Source organism: Rhinopithecus roxellana, chromosome 13 (genome assembly GCF_007565055.1).
Source record: "Rhinopithecus roxellana isolate Shanxi Qingling chromosome 13, ASM756505v1, whole genome shotgun sequence".
Lineage (NCBI taxonomy): Eukaryota > Metazoa > Chordata > Mammalia > Primates > Cercopithecidae > Rhinopithecus > Rhinopithecus roxellana.
In genome coordinates, this window is record NC_044561.1 from 133,500,890 (window position 1) to 133,525,050 (window position 24,161).

Consider the following 24,161-nt stretch of genomic DNA (forward strand, 5'->3'; position numbering starts at 1 on the left):
CACAGAAAAAACAATGGTTGCCTCTGGGTAGTATACTTTTTTTCTTCTTCTCTATTTTATACATCCTGACAATTATTTCCAAGATGATACATGCCTCAAAACAAACAAAACCCCTCCAGACACACTCCCCTTGTCCCTGGGGAAGGCATGTGTCTGGGGATATGTAGGGGCTTCCACTCTCCTAGGGACAGCTCTGCCACGGTCTCTGAGGTCTTGTCATCTGTCACAGAACCCCAGTGGTTACAGGGCTCCCTGTCCCACAGCCCCAGGCCACAGGGTGATGTGCTGTGGCCCAGGGGAGACCACCCTGGACTCCTGGTTAGGATCTTTCCACACGAGGAAGTGTGCCTTGGGGTAGGGCCACAGGGTAGCTCAGAGATGCCCTCCTCTCCACAGCCAGTCCCAGGAGGCAGCTGGGTTCTGGTTTATGTGATGCCAGAGGGACGACAAGGAGGGGAGGGCAAGCTAGAAAAGCCCAAGCTTGTTGTTTCAGCCATTTTAATACATTCAAGAATATTTACCAGAACAACATTTAAAAGCATCGTCAGTCCACAGAAGCCTGGGATCGAGAGAAATAGAAATGCGACTGGCCCTTTTGCAGTAAAGCTTGTGCTTGAAGGGAGAAGAGGCAAAGAGGCTTCCTGGAGGCTTCGTGCCAGGTGCCACAGGACTAAGAGTATCTCCAAATGTCACCTTAAACATGTGTGAGCATCTATAGTCATTCCTAAAGCCCACAGTGTTCTAAGGATCCTACTAGATGAGGCAAAAGGCAATGCTTCTGGAACCCTCTCCCCTGCAGCTCCACATGCAAACCTTCCCCAAGGAGGGGCCCGAGGTAAGCCTCTAGATAGGCGGGGTCAGGCCCTCCACATGCCCACCCTCTTCCCCTGTTGCTGACCCCAGGCCTGATGCTGGACTCATGAGACTCCCAGAGGGAAAACACAGATATAGCCCATCCATCCATGGCCACCTTCCTCTAGAAGATCCTGGGGACCCCTACCCCTCCATCCCATGATGCACCAGGGCTGGGCTCGCATGGCCAGCAAAGGATAAAGTTGGGAACTGCAGACCCAGGGAAGTCCCCTCATTCTTAAGGCAAAACAGCCCCTGAAGGACAAAATAAATAAACCAAACCATGACCAGTCAGCTGGATCTGGACAGGTGGACTGGCCTCTGTGAAGGCAAATGAGAGCAAAAATGGGAACTGAGGACACCGAAATGGAGAGACATATAAAAACAGAAATTCTCACACGAACATTAGTGGCTCATGCCAATAGCAGAGCTGGCCATCAACAGAGGAATAGCAACAAGAACACAACTCAGACGGGGGGACTGGGCCAGGTGTCTGCGGGGGTCTCTGGTATGCTCTGTGGCATGACTTTGCCTGCCTGGCCTCTCCTTAGCTGAAAACGGGCATTTCACCAAAGGGTATCCAGCTGGCGGCAGCAGCCTGAGCTCCCAGGCTGACGTCTGGACAGGGCTGATGGGCAGTTCCTGGCCATGTGGTGACCAGGTGTGCTGGCAGCCGCACCCACATACACAGCCCCTTTCCTAATAACCACATTCTAGGCTACGCAGACACGTTAAACTCCTAGTCTAGAACATCGTGCTTGAATGCAGACCCCTCAGCCCACAGTCGGGCTGGCTGGGCCTCCTGGGAGCCCCTGATTGCATCCAGTCTGTGGGGCAGTGACCTGCTTCCACTGGTGGCTGGTCTTCCTCATGGTGCTTTGCAGGTGCCACACACAGCTGTATTCTCAAAACTACAGGTCTTGTCTGGACATTGTTCAAACCAATAGCTACTGTGTTAGGCACACGGGAGATCCGTATTCCCAAAAAGAGCTGTTGAGTTCCAGCCTGAAAGCATCTCCAGTGACCACCTTTAAATAAGGCTTTGGTTCAAACACCATGCACCCAGCACCTGGGGAGGGTGGGCACAGGGGGCAAGGACCCAGTACCTGGGGAGGGCGGGCATGGTGGTGGGAGACAATTCAACCACTGAGCCCTGAACGAGGCCCCTGCCTTGGCCATGGAGGGCAGTGGCTGCCCTCACAAGAAGAGTTAAGGCACTTTCTTAAACTCTGGCCTAGGAGGATGATGTCTTAGTGACTCAGTGAGTTTAAATGACACTGCCTGGGCTCCCTGAAGTTGTTTACTTTTCTCCTATCTCCTGCTTCATTCCTTGCTCTCACCATGCTAAGGTACAGATCTTGTTTAGATTTCTAAGCTTATTGAAATAATGTAACTTTGGTACTAACAGAACAGGAGCGACTTTTTCCAGTATTGCTCGTAACAAAACAACAATCTTAACTAACAAAACTCCCTATGATGAAGAAATCTAAAGCCAGAGCTGGGACTCTAAACCCCTTCCAGGCTGGAAGACAGGTCGCAGTCTCCAGGCAAGGGGACCGTGGGACTGCTTCCTGCCAGAAAGCCCAGCTGCGCGAGAGCAGCAGCAGCACCCCCAGCCCCGGCCCGCCTGCACCACACCCTCTAGATACTCTCCTAGTTCAGGCTGAAAACGCCTGGATTGCGTCGGCCGGGACAGCCTTGTCAGGTGTGGGGCAGCTGACCCGTCTGTGGTGACATGCTTCTCCCAACTAGGACAGTGAAGGGCCCAGGGCACTGCGAATTGCCAGGCGCTGAGTCTCCTGCGTTCTCATCAGCGCTGGAACCCACCCCAGCCAATAGTCAGGAAGTGCCACAGCCGAGCCTTCATCAACCCCAGTGAGTTTCCCACAGAACTGAATCCCTTTTCCCAAGTTCAGCTGTGCACGAAGCCCTTTTTGTTTGGTGCCCTGGAGCACTAGTGTAGTTCAATATTCTTTTCAGAAGGAAAACTCCAGCAGCCACTGGCCTGTGGGATGTGTGCTGAGCCCACGTGACCTGAGTGGATGGGTCACGTGGGAGGGGCCCTGGTGGGAGCTGTGGGCCGCACGGCTGAGTTCTGCCAATATGGAAGCCCCAAGCTGGAGGCTCACACGCTGCGGGGCAGCCCAGAGTTGGAGTTGCTGGAAGCTTTACAGGGGTGCGTAGCTAATGGCGTTGGTGTCGCTCGGTCACTGTGGAGGGGTACCCCCACTATTGGGGCGGCTCCTCCCAGCATGCTCAGGTTTCAAAGTACTTGTAGATCGCCGTCACGTACAGCATCACGTTCTGCCAATCGGGTCGTTCAGTCCGTACCATTTCATTAATGTCCTGACAGACAAGGAAGAGGCTTGGTTAGAACTGCAGGTCACCTCCAGGCTGTCCCAATGGGCTCCGCCACAGCAACATGGGCTCCTGGGGTTGGATGGGGCCTTGAAAGATTTTCTAGGACTAATTACATGTTTTCTTTTTTTTTTTTTTTTTGAGGCGGAGTCTCGCTCTGTCGCCCGGACTGGAGTGCAGTGGCCAGATCTCAGCTCACTGCAAGCTCCGCCTCCCGAGTTTACGCCATTCTCCTGCCTCAGCCTCCCAAGTAGCTGGGACTACAGGCGCCCGCCACCTCGCCCGGCTAGTTTTTGTATTTTTAGTAGAGACGGGGTTTCACCGTGTTAGCCAGGATGGTCTCGATCTCCTGACCTCGTGATCCGCCCGTCTCGGCCTCCCAAAGTGCTGGGATTACAGGCTTGAGCCACCGCGCCCGGCCCTAATTACATGTTTTTAAAGCTTGGTCAAGAGCACCTCCTCCCTGAGCATCAGCATTGTACCCAGGCCATCCACCCCAGCCCCAGAGCCACAGGCAAGGTGCCTCCCTGCTCACGGTTCTGCAGAACGGGGTTTCATCCAGTCTGGGCGGGGGAACTTCCTCCCTCCTCCCCGCACCCGCCTCTCTTCTTCTTCTTTTTTTTTTTTTTTGAGACGGAGTCTTGCTCTGCTGCCCAGGCTGGAGTACAGTGGCCGGCTCTCAGCTCACTGCAAGCTCCGCCTCCCGGGTTCACGCCATTCTCCTGTCTCAGCCTCCCGAGTAGCTGGGACTACAGGCGCCCGCCTCGTCGCCCGGCTAGTTTTTTGTATTTTTTAGTAGAGACGGGGTTTCACCGTATTAGCCAGGATGGTCTCGATCTCCTGACCTCATGATCCGCCGGTCTCGGCCTCCCAAAGTGCTGGGATTACAGGCTTGAGCCACCGCGCCCGGCCTCCGCCTCTCTTCTTAAACCATTCCTTGGGAGGCCCTTCTGAGAGCCCTTCTCAGCCCCAGGCACTGGCCTAGGAGAATTTTTCTGTGTCGGGGGTTCCCAGAACCAACTCTGATGGCTTTCACCATGGGCAACAGTCTGAAATCATCCAAGACTCTGCCCTGTAACTGTGCTCTGCTGAACGCCAGTGACCTGTGACCGGTGAACTGATGTTGTAGGAAAACAAACTTGGGAAACCATGGACCCACCCCCATCCCACTCCAGTGTCTCACAGTCTTTTTTTTTTTTTTTTGAGACGGAGTCTCGCTCTGTCGCCCAGGCTGGAGTGCAGTGGCGGGATCTCAGCTCACTGCAAGCTCCGCCTCCTGGGTTCACACCATTCTCCTGCCTCAGCCTCCAGAGTAGCTGGGACTACAGGCGCCCGCCACCTCGCCCAGCTAGTTTTTTTGTATTTTTTTTTTTAGTAGAGATGGGGTTTCACTGTGTTCGCCAGGATGGTCTCGATCTCCTGACCTCGTGATCCACCCGTCTCGGCCTCCCAAAGTGCTGGGATTACAGGCTTGAGCCACCGCGCCCGGCCTCTCACAGTCTTAAACACGCGACAGAAGGCCTCAAAAAGTGATACACTGCTGCTGCTGAAGGCATGGGGAGTGTCCCAAGGGGCCGGCCTGAGAGATCCTTCCCTTCCCATGGGTGAGGAGCACAGGACGTGCAGCTGAGCATGCAGGATCAGGAGGGCGCCCTTGGTGACTTGGTGCAGAAAACGAAAACCTGTCTGGTTAATCCAAGAATCTTGACTATAGGAGCTTTTGAGGGTGGGAAAAAAGGCCCGCTTTTTAATATATTGGAACTTTACACATGTGTTGTAAAATATTCAGGAATGGGGAAATATTTAACTTATTTTTCCCTGTACAACAGTTGAACAGAGGCCGCCCTAAAAAAAGCACATTTCCAGGGATTTAGATGTACCTGTGGCATGAACACTCTGAATGAACATGGGTGTAAACACTTCTTCACAGCACCTCCAGTTGCTACAAGTTAGGGTAGGGGCATGGGGATGAGGAGGTGGCCCTGGAGGGCCCCAGATCTAGGACTGTTTGGGGTTTGGCCTGGCCTGTGGGCTCTCCGCCCTTTCTGAACATCCCCTGATGGTCTGTGTGTCCCGTGCGATGCTGCAGCACTCAGTTTACTTAATAAAAGTGTCTCTGGGTATAGAAGCTTTGGCTTTGGATTCGGACGCTGTGTTTTCTTCCGGAAAGTCGGGCTCGGCAAGGTAGAAGCGTGAGAGGCCTAAACCTGAGAACACGCCGGGTTTCCACACTTCTGTCCTGTGAGTGGTGGCTCCCCACACCTCACGAGGAAGTGCAGGAGCCTCTAAAGTCGCCTGCCTTGGCTGGGAGCTGCCTTGCTCTCTCCTCTAGATGGACAAGGCAGACGGACCTGCTGGCGTGGTGTTTTTGACAGCGAGATTTATAAACATGTGACATTTTTCTTCTGACCCAAGGGATTCTCTTATGGAAGAGGTGACTGCGAGGAGCCATCACAGGTAAGGTTGGCTGGGCTCATGGTCTCAGGCCTCCCACCCTTTCAGGGGGATCCTCAGGGCGTTTCACGTGAGATAAAGTGCTGGGCGCCAGGATGCAAGATCCTACATCTGTACCCACCCTTAATGGGACCCTCCCTTGGCCCCAGAGCACCCCGTAGCTGCCTTTTACCAGGCAGCCACACCACCCCACGCCCACGAGGATTCAGCTTAAACAGGACTGAACTCTTCGTAGCCAGGAGGGCCCTGCCAGTGACTCAGGGGGACAAGGGCTCACCAGTGTGGATTTGATGCCAACACTTTCAGCTGCCTGGAAAGCCAGCATGAAGTTCCTTCTCTGTAAAAGAAACCATGTCACAGGAGTGCATGAACAAGGCACGGAGAAAGTCACATGGTCTCCACAACGGCCTGGGACAGATGCACCTGAAGGATGACATTTACCTCTACCTGATGCCACAATAAACCTATGCTGGGAGCCTGAGCTGCTGCGTCTGCACCAAGTACCCTGCATCAGGCCCGACCACCCTCCCCTCCCAACCTGCTGCAGAGTGACCCACCAACACCTGTTCTTTCCTCACTCCTGAAGAATCCCACTTCTGACGCACCAATGCTATGGCGCCTGAACAAGCGCCCCCATAAGCTAGTTAGGAACACTCATCAAATGAGCTTTCCCCACAGGGATTTTCAAGGGTTGTCTGCAGAGCTGAGGGCTGACATGGGGGAAGCAGGAGACAGGGGTGGGAGCTGCGGGCCTGGATCCTCTCCAGTGGCCCTCTGGGCAGGGCTTCTCCCTGACCCTGTCCCCAAGGAACTCTCTGGATGAAACATCAAACCATGCCCTGGAGTGCACAGGTTGGTGTTTCTTGCCAGTTCTAAGGCCCACAGTGCAGAACGGGCCATGGAGTGACAGCCCTCCTCAAGGTGGCAGGAGGCTGGCCTGGCCTGGTCAGCACTGCCAAGAAGGCAGGAGCACTGCCTGACTACTCCTGCCTTCTTGGCCCCCTCCTGGTGAAGCTCTTCATCCTAAATGTAGTCACTCAGGAAGGACTGGCTGCTCCCACCAGGAATGATATCACTCGGGGAATTCTGAACCAACCAAATACTCCACAAAAGGTGGGTCAGGGACTGGTGGGCTCAGCATGAATGACCTGATCCAGAATAAGACCCAGCTGGCATGAGGCAATCGCAAGCCAGCACTGTGGCATGTGACCTGCTGATGGCAGGCACTATCCTTGGTTCTCAGCCCTCCAACCCTGTGAGGTGGGTGCCAGGAGCTGGCCCTCCATGGCTTACCTTATCCTGGCTGTTCAGTTCTTGATACGGAATGTGGGCAGGGAGATACGTATGCAGGAGGGCACAGAAAGCCAGCCCATCGTTCCAGCTGCTGCTGAAGTTTGTAATGTCAATATTCTGAAGGAAAGGAAGAAAAACATGTAACCAACACATGCTGGGACCCTCTTAGGAGATGCCAAGGAGGACACAGGAGGCCTCAGATCCTGCACAGCCTCCTAAACACAAAACCAAACCCAGGGCAGGGCGGCCGTGTCCAAGGGCTACCTGGTACCTATGACTCCCCAACCCGTCCCACCCACCAGCTGTAGATGGCTGCCCCTGCGTGGTCACGCCTGGGCCTGGTATAACACGTGGCGTCTTGCTGACTTACTAGCTGTTGCATACAAAGAGAGGCCCCTAGGCTGCTGAAGCTGGCCTCTACCATGACCTGTTGGGGTGACAGTACAGACCAGAGGACATGGGTGGTAATCAATGACCGTTTTTTTTTTTTTTTTTTTTTTGGTTTGTTTGTTTGAGATGGAGTCTCACTCTTTCGCCAGGCTGCAGTGCAGTGGCGTGATCTCGGCTCACTACAACCTCTACCTCCCGGGTTCAAGTGATTTCTCCTGCCTCAGCCTCCCGAGTAGCTGGGACTACAGGCACGTGCCACCACACCCGGCTATTTTTTTTTTTGTGGTTGTTGTATTTTTAGTAGAGACAGGGTTTCACCATGTAAGCCAGGATGGTCTCAATTTCTTGACCTCTTGATCCGTCCACCTCGGCCTCCCAAAGTGCTGGGATTACAGGCGTGAGTCACCGTGCCCGGCCAGTAATCAATGACCTTTAAAGCACCATGTATTAAAATACAACTCATTCTCCATTGGTTGTTGAAGCACGTAAAAGATCCTCCAAGTCAGGGTGTATCTCAAAGTGTGCCCATACACGAAGACACCTTCTGCCCTTTTCATTGCAATGGCACCTGCTCTGATGGATGGTGAGAAGCCGAGAGCGACAACATGGCCCCCTGAACTTTGTTCCAGGCCGCGCACCACATGTCCTGGAGATTGCTGTAGTGTACCCCACCACACACTCGTGGTTAAAAAACGTTATCTGAAAACACAGGTTTCACTTAAAGATGTCTTTGATGAGGCAATTTATTGGTCTGATTAAATGCCTTGATCCTCTGTGAGTTGGTCTTGTTAATATCTGGTATGGGGAGGTGGGATGTGTACAGGGCTCCTCAGCCCTGCAGGCTGTGGCCTCAACTCTGCCAGGGAGAAGCGTGGGGCACAGGAGTGGGGCAGGGCTGTTCTGTTAAGAAAAGTTATGACTCAGCCTGACCTCCCAGATCAGGGACTCTAAGCAAAGACTTGCAGTCCATCAAAAACCTCTGCAATTTGCTGCTAGGCACGTGCCTGTGGTCCTAGCTACTCAGGAGGCTGAGGCAGGAGGATCCCTTGAGCCCAGGAGTTCAGGGCTGCAGCATGGTATGACTGTGCCTGTGAACAGCCATTACACCCCAGCCTGCCACCACAGTGAGACCCCCCATCTCCAAAAAAACACAAACCATAAACCAAAACACCTCTGTAACTGAAGGTGTCACCATCTGACTGCCCCCATCTTGCATTAGGAGCCGGTTAAGGCTGGCTGTGTGCTCTCCATGCCAACTCTTGGGGAACCAACTCGACTTTTAAAAATTTTTTGAGCCGGGCGCGGTGGCTCAAGCCTGTAATCCCAGCACTTTGGGAGGCCGAGACGGGTGGATCACGAGGTCAGGAGATCAAGACCATCCTGGCTAACATCGTGAAACCCCGTCTCTACTAAAAAATACAAAAAACTAGCCGGGCGAGGTGGCGGGCGCCTATAGTCCCAGCTACTCGGGAGGCTGAGGCAGGAGAATGGTGTAAACCTGGGAGGCAGAGCTTGCAGTGAGCTGAGATCCGGCCACTGCACTCCAGCCTGGGCGACAGAGCGAGACTCCGCCTCAAAAAAAAAAAAAAAATAAAATAAAAAATAAAAAAAAAAAATTTGAGACAGGGTCTCTCTGTCACCCAAGCTGGAGTGGAGTTGGCTCACTGCGGCCTTGACGACCTCCTGGGGTTAAGCAATCCTCCTACCTCAGCCTCCTGAGTGGCTGGGACTGCAGGCTGGTACGTGCTACCGCGTCCAGCTAATTCTGTTTATTTTTTTGTAGAGATGGGGTTTTGCTATGTCGCCCAGGCTGGTCTGAAACTCCTGAGCTCAAGCGATCTCACCTCAGCCTCTAAAGCAGTGAGATTACATGCATGAGCCACTGTACCCAGCCTTGACTTTCTTTTAAGGGGCACCTTATTCCATATTTTAAAGTATTTGTAACTATAAAAGGAATATATAATTCAGATTTTATTTTTACTTTTTTTTTTTGAGACAGAGGCTCGCTCTGTCACCCAGGTTGGAATGCAGTGGCGCAATCTCGGCTCACTGCAAGCTCCACCTCCCGGTTTCACGCTGTGTTCTCCTGACTCAGCCTCCTGAGTAGCTGGGACTACAGGCGCTCACCACCACGTCCAGCTAATTTTTTGTATTTTTTATTAGAGACAGGGTTTCACCGTGTTAGCCAGGACGGTCTCGATCTCTTCGTGATCCACCCGCCTCGGCCTCCCAAAGTGCTGGGATTACAGGCCTGAGCCACCGTGCCCGGCCTTTATTATTAGGTTTTAAAGAGATAGGATCTCACTCTGTCTGCAGGCTGGAGTGCAGTGGCACACTCATAGCCCACTGAAGCCTTGAACTCCTGGGCTCAAGCCTCCCACCTCAGCCTCCCAAAGTACTGGGATTACAGGTGCAGTCCACCTTGCCTGGCCCAGAGTATTTTATCATATAAAATATTCTGCAACTCAGCTGGTATGTAGCCTTTACCCTTATTTGCAAGAGTCCTTATGAAGATGAATCTACACATTTCAATTTTCCTAATTCATACTTTACGCAGACACCACAAGCTGAAAAAGAACACCTCCCCACCACCCTGTCCCACTTTCATTATTTCACACCACCTTCAACTGCACCAAGAGCCAGCTTCCTAGGTGACTGAGAAAGCCCAGATTTTACTATTCAAGGCAAACCGTCCAGCTCCTGAGGAGCATTTTATCCTCCTCCCGGGAACGAGTGATTCACAGAACAACATTAACACTATGATTATCATTATATTATTAACTGTATCTGTATAGAGTCTTACAAAGCTTACAAAGCACTTTACGAATCCTGACCCCTCTTTATATACTGTTAGGACCTAACATCAAGTCAGGGACCTGTGGCTCAGAGACAGGGGCAGGTGGAGGCCATGGGAACCCAGGCTCGGAACTGCAAGGATGTGTCCGACCCAGCGAGGACCCAAGTAAAGGCTGGGCAGGCCGCCCCCGCGAGGGAGAACATCAGTCCAGCCTCACAGCTCTAGGCGGGTGTCCTCACAAAGCAGCAGACCACGTGGAGGAGCACGAGGCTGACTTCTCATCACCTGTATCATCAAGATGTATTTATTGTCTGGCTCCTGACTGCACATACCCAGAACGCTCCAGTGGCTGTGCAAAGCATGGGCCTTCCAAAGGACAGCAGCACCAAGAGTTACTTTCATAGGCCATTTCCTCTCATTGACCTGACCATCTGCTGCTTCCAGCTTCTCTGATACGACCCAGAGACACTGTTATAAACTGCTGTGAGGAAAGTGACCAGATTAAGGAACAAGGAAATGCAAACCTGCCCAGAGTCGCAGGGGAAGGTGGCAGCAAGCCTGTGGTGGTTGGTGTACCAACAGTCTGATCTGGCTACCTAAGTGTGTGCCACCAGGCATTCACTGACATCAGCCCTCCCCAAATACCTGGCCCAGGTGAGAATCCTCTCTGCCTCAGTAGTAGTCCTCACACTTTCTGGCCACGAAGACGCAGTCCTGAGAGTAAGACCTGCTACATTCCCAAGAGGCCTGGCCCGCCCTCCAGGCGGCTCTCTGCTCTGGCCATGATTTAACAGTTACCACCCCATAAAGGGTTCTGAAGACCTAACAAAGAAGCTGCCTTGCGGCAAACAGGGCTTGACAGTTACTGCTGACTGAAGACCCCTGAACGCATGCACATGCATGCAATCTCATCTCTTTGATCTCATCGGAATCTCAGAAAGCAGCTCTTTGCGGAGGAAACTAGGAGCAGGGGGTAGCGCTAGGCAGGCGGCAGGGAAGACAGGACAGGACAGGAACCCTTGCCCCAGGCATCCTGTGAGCAGTACTCACTTTCACTCTCACAGTCACCCAGAGCAGTCTGGAAGGAGGGTGAGGCTCCGAGAGGCCAAGACGCTCACCCAGGCCACAGAGCGGGTCTATGGGATCATTCAAAGTGAGGTGTATTATAGGAGGATGGGCCTGCTTTCCTTTAGTCGTCTAGGTAAGATTTCCTAATGCTCTGTGCACCTTTCCACGGTGAAGTAAGTCTAGAATTGGGGTACGGAGAAGAGGCAGGAATGAAGTATGCAAGACATGGAGAATGGGCTGGGACTCACTTGCTCCATAATTGGCAGGGCCCACTACAAAACGAAAATGCAAGGTCCCCTTGCTCAAAATGCAAAGGAAAAAGTCTATCAAAGGTACTAAAAAAAGAGCCAGGTTTAAGGGACTAAGTGGTTGATGAAAGAGGCATCCTTGCAGGGAGAGGGGGCCAGGAAGTTTCTTAATAACGTGTGGAGCTCTGTGCGAGGCCAATGGCAGCGCCTGGCCCTCAGAGGTCACATTCACTTCTGGAGGAAAACAAATCTTCACTTCCTGCCACAGCCGCCCCTTCTGCTCCCTGAAATGCAGGCAGCTCTGGCAGGGTCGCGGACGTGCCTGGCCTCACTGCCTCACAGCGCCTGGAGGCAGAGGCTCCTGTGTCCCATCCGCCTGGCTGTGGGAACCCCTGCCTTCCCCCTCCACTTCCTCAAGATAAACCCAACACCACGCCAGGGAAGAAGCTGCTGCTCCAGCACCCCCGCCCCACCTGGAACCTCTGGGAAGAGAGGCTTCATTTACAAAGCATGCCACAGTGACCTGAACCGGAGGAAAACAATGGCTCCTTCAGTTCCAGGCTGAGGAAGTTCACGTTTGAGTACCTGACAACAGAAATTTCCTATCAATACAACTAAAGCCCAAAAAGAAGGCTGGTTGGGGGCCCCACCTCCCTTAACCCTTGGTGGGCTGGAGGGCAGCCAGGCCAGGCTGCTCCACATGGCTCCAAGGCACCCTATGTGATAAGCTGGAAGCCAGAAAGTAGGGAGTCCAAGTGAAGCCTGAGCGCCTGCTGGCTGCTCTGCCTCCTCCCGCATCCAAAGAGATCATGTGGGGAGAATGAGCCAGGCTCTGAAAAATGCGTTCCTCCAGGGAAGTGAGGAAGAAGCCCGCAACCCTCTGCTCCCAACATCACTGGCTGTTGCATGGTTTGAAATGTTCCAGGCTGAAAAGCCTAGCTGCTAATGAAGTCATATTGACTAAATATAAGAACAACGAAGCTGGGTTTTCGGAAGGCACGGTGCAAGAACACCAGGCAGGAAGGCAGGGAGCTCCCCTCCACATGGCTACCACAGCCTGTTACTATTATGACAGGATCAGTATCTTGGAGAGGAAACACATGAAACGACAGAAAATTGCATGGAATCACCAGAGAAATGGCTTCTCCCTTCCTCAGCCAGTCAAGACCCTTGTTCTGCAGGTGTGAACAGCACCCAGTGAGGCCTCCTCCACCCCGTACCTGCCAGCCGCCACCACTCATACAACCCGCCAGCTATTCCCAAACCCAGACCACAGTGGGCTCCGGGCTGCCAGGGGAGCACAGGGAGAGGTGAATGATCCCACAGACCAGCTCTGTGCTTGGCCTCTCGGAGCCTCGGCCTCCTTCCAGACTGCTCTGGATAACTGTGAGAATGATAGTGAGGTACCACTCACAAGACGCTTGAGGTAAGGGTTCCTGCCCCACCTTCCCTACTGCCTGCTTAGCACTCCTCCCCTGATCCTGGGGCCCTCATCAAGTGTCTGCAGGTGGCCCCCAGACCTGCCTCTTGCCATCTGTCCCTCATGCCTCTACTCTGCTCCATGCCTGGACCCCACAGAAGAGCCTGGGAGCAGCCTGGTGCTCTGTCTCCATCTGCATGAGGTCTGGAACTAAACTTTCTGTTGCTTTCTAAGGTGGAAACAGGTACAGGCAGGTGAATCTGCCTGCGGATTGGTGGCCCCTGGAACTTGTGATCCCTACCTTCCCAGGAAGGCTAAAGTTACCTTGGATCTTCTTGGCAATTGAGGAAAAAAGCTAAAGCTTTTATGTTTTGGATAAAAACAACTCACCACCACCAGTATGAATCTTGGGGGCAGGGGTTTGAGCCAGGTTTGACACTTCCTGGGCACACCACCCTGGCTCTCTTGGACTTCAGTGAAGCGGGTGTGCAAATCCCAGCCCACACAAGATGACGAGTCCTCAACCCCTTCTGAAACTGTGATGTGCTTTACACATGTAAGGTATTTTTTTTTTTTTTTTTTTTTTTTTTTTTTGAGACGGAGTCTCGCACTGTCACCCAGGCTGGAGTGCTGTGGCGCGATTTCAGCTCAATGCAAGCTCCGCCTCCCGGATTTAAGCAATTCTCTGCTTCAGCCTCCTGAGTAGCTGGGATTACAGGCACCCGCCACCATGCCCGGCTAATTTTTGTATTTTTAGTAGAGATGAGGTTTCACCATTTGGTCAGGCTGGTCTCGAACTCCTGCCTCAGGTGATCCGCCCGCCTCGGCCTCCCAAAATGTTGGGATTACAGGCGTGAGCCACCGTGCCCGGCCTGTAAGGTATTTTTAGGGTTTAGTTTGCTTACTGTAGAGGAGAGAGCTGCTATGTTGCAGATGGCATGAATCCAAACCAGAACACCAATACGCAACAGAATCACTGAGAATGTCCCTAGGCTGCTCCTTCCTGGAGCCCTGCTCTTAGGCATGTGGCCCCAGTTCTGCTGACCCTTATCATATTCATGTGATCTGTAAACTTCCACCTGCCTCCACTGCTCCATGTGTTGCTGCACATGGAGCAACACCAGTGCCCTGGTGTGTGGTTCCTTCCTTCCCTCCCTCTCCCCTTCTCTCTAAGGGGGTTTGGACGAGGAACTCAGATAACAAACTAGCTCGAAATCCCAACTGCTGGAAGTTCTCACTCAAAACACAATGGTAGGAAACATGCTCTACAATCACTTGTTTCAAAGCCATTTGGATGCCATGAGGCAGAGCTTTCCATCCTGACAGGAGGGCCATGGCCGCCCAGTGTGTGGATGTGTTTTCTGCAGGCCTGCAAAGGTCTTATTGGGATTGGCATACAAACAGAAGAATGAAGGGCCTGGAGTCCCTGGAGTGTTCTTCCACTAACAGTAACGGGGAACCTCCACCTTGGAGAACAGGAGACACAGTGACACCCTAAAATCTGTGGCCCCAGCATGGAATCCACAGGTGGACGTGGCCATGGCCACAAATCTAGGGACAGCCTGTGGGAAAGGGCAGAGGGCCTGGGGATGGGCTGCTCTTTTTGAGGACTCATTTGCACACTCAATGAGTCCTCACCTGGGGTTTCCTGGGTGGGCATCTTGTTGGACAGGGCTGACACACAGACTTGACAAGGGCCAGGGCTCAAGGAGGTTTAAAGGGAAGTGTGGCTGGACTGGGGTCAGAAGAACAGCCAGGAGCAGGGGGAGGAAAGTCAGAGGCCAGCTGGTCAGTGGCTGCAGAGGTCCTTATCAGGTTGGGCTGGAGTGGTGGGTGGGAGAAGGAGTGCTCCGGAGATACTTGGCAGCTAAAGCAGACTAGACTTGGCAACAGACTGGCTATGAGGAGGGAGAGCGCATGCAGTGCTTGGGATGGGCCTTTGGCTTCTGTGGGCAGAACCAGATGCTGGTGGTGGCCTTCGCAGGGGCAGAGCTCACTGGAGAAAGGTGGGCGTTGAGCAGATGAGGGGTGTGTTTCTGTCACCTTAAGTTCAAGATACCTTGGAGAAAACCAAAGGTGCTTGGTGGTACTGACACATGAGTCAGAAGAGCAGTGCAGAGAGACAGAAAGTGCGGCATCATCAGAGTCCTGTGTGGGATCCCCTAGGGATGGTCACAGTAGGCCATAAGCAAGAAGGAGGCCTCGGATCCAGCCCCTCAGAACTCCAACAAGTAATGGCCATGCTGAGGAGAACAGCCTTTAATGGAACACAGGGAAGGGCTGGGGGTTGGGGGAAAAAAACCGGAAGGCAAAGGAAGAGTGTATTTAAAACAGGAGAGAGTGGTCAACGCAGCAGTGATGTGGAGAGGCCACAAGGACTTCCAATCTCCTGCAGTTAGAAACATATGAATTGCCATGAAGCATTAGGAGCAACGGTGAATAAAGAGAAGAGCAGTCACAAATCAGTTCTGTGTGCTTTTTAAAAAAGAGAGGGAGTCTCTCATGTTGCCCAGGCTGGGCTTGAACTCCTGGGCTGAAGGGTTCCACCTGCCTCAGCTGCCCAAGCAGCTGGGACTCTGGGCGTGTGCCTCACAAATCAAATTTTCAGAAGCCAGAAGAGCATGAAATTAGATGAGCTATAATGGCGTTACAACTTTCACAGATATCCCTTCTTACGAGTTTATTTCACAGAGCTTGCCTAGAAATGGCATTTCTATTTTGTAAAAGTGGCGTTTTCAGTACATAAGGAAAGTCCTTATCTTCCAAGGGTTTCCCTCTGAGAGAAGGCCATTTATGTTTTGCTGAGCGGAGGGGCTGGAGGGTCAAGGGCCTTCCACTCTGCACTTATGTCCTGACTCCTATAGAGACAGCTTCTGGTGGAGGCCAGCAGAGCCCTTTAAAGTAAACTATTCTTAAAGCCAAAACTCACACTTATTAGAGGGGAAAACGCACACTAATGCAAGGAATTTCTATTGTTCACTATTCATGGGCAACGGTGCCAATCTCTCTAAGAAGAAAAAAATTGACCTTTTAAAAATAACAGTCATAGAAAACATATTACTTACTAATTATAATGCACGTTTCTTACTGAGGAATTCAGATTTTGCATTTAGTTTTTTCAGGTCATTTTAGAGATAATTCTATGTTTGGATTAGGGTCGACAAAACAAGAGAGATGACATGTGCCAGAACAAACTTTCAAAACGGCCTCTGCACAGACTCAAACGTGAAGCACTGCCCCATTTTCTCCTAAGGGCACACGTCCTTCATCCAGGAAATGTCGACTAAGAGATGTGACAGGGGACAGACAGGGCCTGTTTCACAGTGCCATTTGCTGTCCTTTCTACCCTCATAAAGACTCCTGACAGCCTCGCCCCTCCAAGGGACTGGCTGGGTGGTTTCCACTCACTGCTTTTTGACTAAGGATGGACACCCCAACTGTAGATCTGATCCTGCCTTCTGTCTGTGGCCTTAGGGTGGGATGTGAAAGCCAAGAGATTATACAAATCTCCACAAAAAAGATTAAAAATATGTCATAAAAGATCTCTAAATGTTTTAATTTGTTTGAAGTTTAATTAAGGGCCATAAAATATACTCCCAAATACCACATGCTCTTTAAATAGCTATTAAGGTTCTGCTCTATTTAAGGAAATGCCACTTTTATGGGCACAGGGCAAGAAGCCAAGGGCTCTGATTCATCGCTCTGCTGACACATGCAAGCATCCACTTCCTCATGCCTGTCTGAGCCGCGCAGAGTGCTGTCCCCAGGTCCACACTCAGGCAGAGGTGGTCCTCACTGGTCCTCCAGCTTCACAAGGACACCACACTGTTGAGCTGCAACCCGGTGCACTCAGAATGAAACCTGCTGGGGATCACAGCCCAGCCTCATGAGGTAAGAGTGAGTTACTCACAAAACCCTGGATCACAGCGCACCCCTATACTATGGGGCAGAGTTTGGGAGCCTGAATGAGGTGGGTGAGGTTCCTTTTCTGCACAGTATGGTGGGAGAAGACACAATGTCTGAAAGAGAGTCAAAAAACCATCAAGACTATTGATTGATATCTCTGGGTAGTGGCAGTTAAACACAGGATGCCCTGGGAGTGATGAACAGGCACCTGCCTGGGGCCAGCGGTGCCTGCCGGGTAACCTGGCCAGGCCCTCTAGCTGCTGATCTAAGGGTGCTGCCCTGGGGACCACAGTGCTCATCTCCTCCCTGAAGCAGGGCCAATCTCTGCTCCAGGTCAGGGGAGGGGAGAGAAGGGATGGGGAGGGAAGGGGAAGGGAAGGAAAGGGGAAGAGGAAGCAGCACATTTTCAGGGAGAGTCTTGCCTGGCTCATCATGGAGCCCAGGTGTTGGTACTTACGTGGTAAAGAGGGAGCAAGAAGGGAGGCAGGGCAGGAGGCCGAGGTGCAGCCGGCAGCCTCTGGAGACAGGCCCTGCACATCTTTGCTCTTGATCTAATATGGACCCTCAATCCTCACTGTGTGCTAGAATCACTGCAGAGATTTTTGGGGTTTTCCTATGCTCGCCCCATGGCAGGGACGTTCACTCCGTGGTGTGGGCGAGTTAGGGCCGAATTTTCTTTACAGGTCCCCAGGTGATCCGAGTCTACAGCCAAGAGGAAGGCTCGCCATTTGAAAACCTGAAGGTACGTGTTAAGTGCAATGGGGTGGTACATCTAAAATGTGACATTGATGAGTTTATGGTGATACCTACAAAGGCACACCCAGCCTGGCTTGGAAACCACTCGTGAACCTTAGTGCTGGAAAATCAAGGGAGAGGAACAAGTGCCTGATAGAACTTTTCTGACCAAACCATAGTCAAGGCAGCTGAACAGCTGACAAAGGGGTTTCCCTGTAAAGACGAAGCCTAATGAAGGAGTGACAGAATTACCCAGAATGACTGACCTCGTTATCAGAGGCAGTGACATCACAGAAAGAGGCAGCCAGTCCTGCTGCGAATGGACAGAACTCCACAGCTGAGGTGTTTCTGCCAAAAACATGAACTGGAATCAGATCTACCCTCCAGCTCTGCCTACCAGTTTACACCACAGACAACAGCATCGGGAAGGAACCAACAGAATCTGAAATGTGGGTCACTCTATAGGATGCACAATCAATCCTGTTCCTTCAAAAAGAAACTGACAGGAAAAAAAAAAAAGAAAATTTATGGACTGAAAGAGACCTAAAAGAGACATATTATCCAAATGCAATGTGAGAATCCTGTTTGGATCTTAATTCAAGCAAACTGATTATGACACAATCGGAGGAGTGAGCTCTAAGTGTGGGGTGACATTAAGTGGCTGGTGTTTGCTTCCGAATCCTCCTGGTGGGCATGGGGACAGCACCCTGTGCTTATGACTTGTCACTAGGGGTATGTACAGGAGGGTTGTTTTACTATTCTAATGACTTTAGTGCATATTTGAAAATTTCCATTAAGAACAAACATGAACTCGATCAACAAGAGAAAGACAACCCAGTTGCCTAAACATAAAAATGAGCAAAGGACGTAAATAGAACATTTCCCCAAAGAAGATATACAAATAGCCAACAAGCACATGAGAAGGCTCAACATGTTTAGTCACTAAGGAAATGCAAATGAGATGACACTTCACACCCATTAGGATGGCTATTAATTAAAAGAAAAGAAAAACGAGGTGAGGATGCAGATACTGGAATCCTTAGACATTGCTGGTGGGAATGGCAAACGATGCCACTACTGAGGAAGAGTTTGGCAGTTCCTCAGTAAGTTAAACAGAGTTAACACACGGCCCAGTAATCCCACTCCTCGTCTATACGTCTATACTTCAAAGAACTGAAAGCAGATGTTCAAACAAATACCTGTATAGGAACGTTCCCAGCAGCACTATTCACAAAACCCAAAAGGTAGAAACAACCCAGATGCCCACCGATTGACAAATGAATAAACAAAATATGGTCTATCCATACAATGGAGTATTTTTTTGGCCATAAAAAGGAACGAAAGTACAAAATATACGCTACAACGTGAATAAATCTTGAAACACTATGCTAAGTGAAAGTTAGACACAAAAGGCAACATATTGTATGATTCTATTTATATGAATATCCATAGTCAAATCCAGAGACAGAAAGTAGACAAGTGGTTATCAAGTGCTGGGGAGGGGAAGGAGCTGACTGATGAATGGGTAGGCAGTTGCCATTTGGGGTGATCTAGTTTTGGAACTAGGTAGTGGTGATGAATACACATTGCAAATGCACTTAATGCTACTGAATTGCATGTTTAAAAATGATCAAATGGTAAATTTTTGTTATATGTTTTACTCAAATAAAAAAGGCTGCCAGATGTTCTGAAGTACAGTTTATGCCCAGTAACTCTATAAACTAGGAGGATCTCATAAGCAAGTAAATTATCCTAGAGTGTTTACTGAGAAGTTACATTAAAACTCAGATGATGCATGAGCATGGGTCCTATGAGAATTTATTACAGCTCTACTTAAAAAATTTAAAAATAGATATATTTCTTAAAAATAAACAGGCAGCTAAGGGTAGGAGGCACGGTATCAGTCAGCTTGAAACTGAGCACCTCTGGTATGGCAAAAGGAATCTGATATATGTCATCCTCTGTAAATGGCTATTCCTGAGAAAGGGAAGCCATCCCTGAATCTGTGAAAGAAGCAACCATATTTAACCACAACTACGTTGCCCATATGCTCAAAGTGGCAAGCACACTTCTCAGACATAGCTTCAACTATATTGAAGCTTCACAAAACCAAAATCTATAGTATAATATGTTTTGGATTTAACATGCTTTAACTTTTTTTTAGTCAAATGAACTTAAAACGTTTTGAGGGGACAGTTCAGAATAAGTTGGTCAGCCAATGTCACCCTAAGAGATAGGGATTAATGTCCCCATAAACCCCTCCAGAGGGAGACGTTTCATGGAGAAGCACACAGGAATCATGATGTCTGCTTTCTGATAACTCAGGAAACTGCCACCAGGCAGAGATGGGTGTCAGGCAGGAGCCACTGGCTGGGTCACAGCTGATTGATGAACTCTGAGCATGTCGTGAGCAGTTTTATTAGCAGCTTAGGAAAGAATACTGTCTTTTCCCACAGATTTAGTTTAGCTTTGGCAGGGGTATTACTAAAATGCAATCTCAACTGAAAAAGACCCTCGTGGAAATCCTCAAGCAAGATCTGCCCTGGTGCATGCTCTGAGGAAGGGACTGGGTGAGGGAGGAAAGGAGGTAACGGCGCAGAGTCATGTCCTCATCCTAACCCCCAAAAGCTTTCCTGGCCTCTTTAGGGGAACTGGAGTGTTTGAGGAGAAAAAAATAGGCCTTCCAAAACATCCAGGGGGGCCTTCTTTACTTTACCCTCACGACAAATGTCACCAATTGTGTCTTCACGCTCAAAGAGATGAATGTGGTAGAATCTGAGTGGTGTCACTAGCCATGACTTACAAAGAAACCCTGTTCAGATGCCTTCTCTGAGAAAGGCCTCTTTAGTTTATGCTAGAACCTTGTGGTCACAGGAAGAAGCTTCAAGGCTGACTCCTCCTCCATCTTAAGTCCTTGGAAATTCTTTATACTGATTTGAAAGCCATGTCTCTGTAGATCACTGGAAAAGCAGAGTGGTGTCACTGAAGTATCCTAGGTTTCAAAGTCCCACGGATCTGTACTTTGATTGTTGGTGGCACTTCGTCCTGCCTGTAGGACTGTGAGCACACCGTTTTTAGCTTGTATCAGTCTCACTCTTCTCATATGCACAATGGAAAAAATAATGAATGAGGAAGATTTGACAAAATGACATCTGTAAGGCCCTCCAGGTGAAGCTCCACACATCCTGTCCTCTTCTCCCCCAATCCCTGCTCTTTGCCCGAGATGGTGTTGATTCCACTTTCTACGACACAAAAGTGTGAAACACAAGATTGTACCCTTGGCCCCAGGAGAGGCCTCTGAACACCAGAAGACAGCTATGCTGGTTCCTGAGTCCCTTTCTCTAGTCAGTACCCCCAAATTTCAGGAGATCTTACCATGTGCCAAAGATGAAGATCTGATGGCTCTGTGAGCAGCCACAGCAAATTCTGTCACACAGTCTCCAGGGTGTGGACTGCAATTTACTGCACTTACATGACTCTGCTTCTCTCTCTTAGGCTGCTCAGGGGTGAGCTTAATCTTGACCAAGTGCTGAACGGTAAACTTGGCACACTCTTCAGGCAAACAAAGGTTTGTTGAATAACATGTTGGTGTAAGAAAACCGCATCCAGAAACAAACTCCAGAGAATTTAAAGAGAAAGAAAAAAACATGCTTCACTTCTAAAAATGAGGTCTGCTAAAAAATATGAGGACACTTTAGAAAGCAGACAGGATGGGCAAAGAATGTATTTGGACTCATTCAAATACTAATATTTGAAAAATATAACCTATAACAAAGGATATACTACCAAACTGAGACTATAGTATTTTATTAATTTAATATAGAGCAAAAAGATTTAGACCACTGCATCGATGGTGAAACCTTATGCACTTTCTGAATGCATCATTAGTCTCTCTTGGTACTGGTATCTCAGAGGAATATCACCCACACACCTCACCCTCCAAGCACCTGACACGGGCTGAGACAGAATGGGAGCCTAGAAGGACAACTGGTCTTCCCTGGCACAACACTTCCTATTTCTGAAATCACAGGCAGTGCATTTAGTCTGACCTGGGACATCCAGGCCATCTGAGTATAGCAGTCTGGATGTGAAATGCACCATGGTCTTGCAGCAGCTTAGGAAGGAAATGATATCAGGAAAGAGATGCTCAATATAGTGTGCTCACCTTACAATGAACTTATTTTATTGCTTACTGCAGGAACTGAAGCATTCTTTTCAATCTGTCAGTGTATTAGTTTCTACACCTACCAGATACTGTTTTGGCAGAGGGAAAATGGCAAAACAACTAAAAAAGGTGCACACCTGTGGCACCACCCTCCTGTACTTCTCTCCAGAGCCCTCAACTCAGTGCTCAATGGTTTACTTACTTTTCCTTTAGCGCAATAAATAATGAAGGGAAACCATAAAACACTTTACTTTGGACCAAATATGAAAGAAAGTGACTGACAGGGCTGTCACCAGGACCCCAGAGAAGAGCCAGTGTTCAAGCAGAGCAGCCCTGCGTGGCACTTTACTCCTGACCCCATACTTATTTTTTTGGGTTTCATTTTACATACGAGTTGCTTACCAGCTTTTCTTATTGTTGCCTTGGAATTAAAACATAGTAGGGTACAGCCAGATAAAGAGCACTGAGGACCCTATGGAGGGACACAATGGCAGCAGAAGTACAGAGGCCACGTGAAACTCAATTTCTATGCAGTACAGTAAATTAGTGTTTTTAATCACAAACTGGAGGTTGAAAAGGTTATTCCCTGGAAAAGGCATAATTTTAAAAGACCTGGAAATAATATGTTTCAGAATTAATCTTGAAAGTTCTTTGAGGCTGGGGGTGGTGGCACACCTGTCATTCCAGCACTTGGGAGGCTGAGGTGGGTGGATTACCTGAGGTCAGGAGTTCGAGACCAGCCTGACCAACATGGTGAAACTCCATCTCTACTAAAAATACAAAAATCAGTTGGGTGTGGTGGCGAACGCCTGTAATCCCAGCCACTCAGGAGGCTGAGGCAGGAGAATTGCTTGAACCCGGAAAGCGGAGGTTGCAGTGAGCCAATGCACTCCAGCCTGGGTAACAGAGTGAGACTCTGTCTCAAAAACGAAAAACGCAAAACAAACAACAACAACAACAACAAAAAAACCCAGAAAGTTCTTCATGCTCTAGACTGCATTCTATTCCTCCTTGTATTTACCTCTCTGGTTGTGCACAGCAAGTGTTAAGTATGTATTTCATGACTGGTTTAGAGCATTAAAAGAAAAATTTCCACAAGTTTAGATGCCTAAAGGAGAGAGCCAGCATTGCAAAGATGCATCTGCTGACAGTTCCCCGCAGGAGGTATAAACCCAAAGAATCACTCTGTCATTTGACACCCAAGGCCAAGAGCAGAATCTTGCCTTACTTGATGACTTGAGGTCTAACATCCAGCCCAAGAAGATCAAAGCCTTTTTTTTTTTTTTTAATCCGTATTTTCTCTGGGCCAGGCGTGGTGGCTCACATCTGTAATCCCAGTACTTTGAGAGGCCAAGGCGGGGGGGGATGGACTGCTTGAGGCCATGAGTTCGAGACCAGCCTGGCCAACATGGTGAAACCCTGTCTCTACTAAAAATACAAAAAAATTAGCCAGGCATCGTGGCACATGCCTGTTGATCCCAGCTTCTTGGGAGGCTGAGGCACAAGAATTGCTTGAACCTGGGAGGCAGAGGTTCCAGTGAGCTGGTATCACGCCACTGCACTCTAGCCTGGGCGACAGAGCAAGACTCTATCTCAAAAAAAGAAAAAAAAATTATTTTATCTGAAGAGGACTGAGATAAAAAGTGTGGATCTCCAAATCCTTTCCTTTGCAATCCATGAAAATGTCTCTTAAACAAATCTGCTCTTCTTCCTCTGTCTTTTCTGGAGCAGCTGTCATTGACCCTGATGAAATATCCCTTCCTTGGAGAAGACATGTCCTCTTCCTTTCCCCTCAGTTCCTCTCTGGTATTTTGGGGCATCTAGTATGTATCAGCGTGACCAGGCTGTTTTAAAGGTGCTCTTAAATCCTTCACTCTATCACATGCAATCTTCCCAACTGAAGTCCACAGGGCAAAAAGTTCACCTCAATCCACACCTCACATCGTACTGGGTAATGAACTCAAAATGGAAGAGACCCAAATGTATAAAATTATACTTTCAGGAGAAAATCGTTGTGATCTTGGGTTATGCAAACATTTTTTATTCACAACACAAAAACATGTATGCTTCATAAAAGAAAAAATGTATAAATTGCATGTCATTAAAATTAAGAATTTCTGGCCAGGTGCTATGGCTTATGCCTGTAATCCTAGTACTTTGTGAGGCTGAGGCAGGCGCATCACTTGAGCCCAGGAGTTTGATACCAGCCTGGGCAATATGACGAAACCCTATTTACAAAAATTCAGAAGTTAGCCAGCTGTGATTGTGCATGTCTGTAGTCTCAGCTACTTTGGAGGCTGAGGTAGGAGGGTTGATTGAGCCCAGGAGTTCAAGGCTGCAGTGAGTGATGACTGTACCACTGCACTCCAGCCTGGGTGACAGAGCGAGACCCTGTTCCAAAAAAAATCCCTCAAAACAAACAAACAAAAAACAAAACAAAGAAGATATATGGTGGCAAATAAGCATGTGGAAAGA

The 24,161-nt window shown here is 49.7% G+C and overlaps 1 protein-coding gene across 6 annotated transcripts in view; it reads right to left on the minus strand.

The window, feature by feature from the left end:
* The window catches only part of SPECC1L (sperm antigen with calponin homology and coiled-coil domains 1 like), a 146,322-nt gene continuing 122,161 nt past the window's right edge, over positions 1-24,161 (minus strand). For all 6 annotated transcript variants that reach the window (XM_010376305.2, XM_030914075.1, XM_030914078.1 and 3 more), the window contains 3 exons: positions 6,958-7,074; positions 5,942-6,001; positions 1-3,198 (listed from right to left, as the gene is read on the minus strand). In XM_010376305.2, coding sequence (XP_010374607.1) covers positions 3,109-3,198; positions 5,942-6,001; positions 6,958-7,074 — 267 coding nt within the window. In that variant the 3' untranslated portion in view covers positions 1-3,108. The remainder of the gene's footprint in view (positions 3,199-5,941; positions 6,002-6,957; positions 7,075-24,161) is intronic.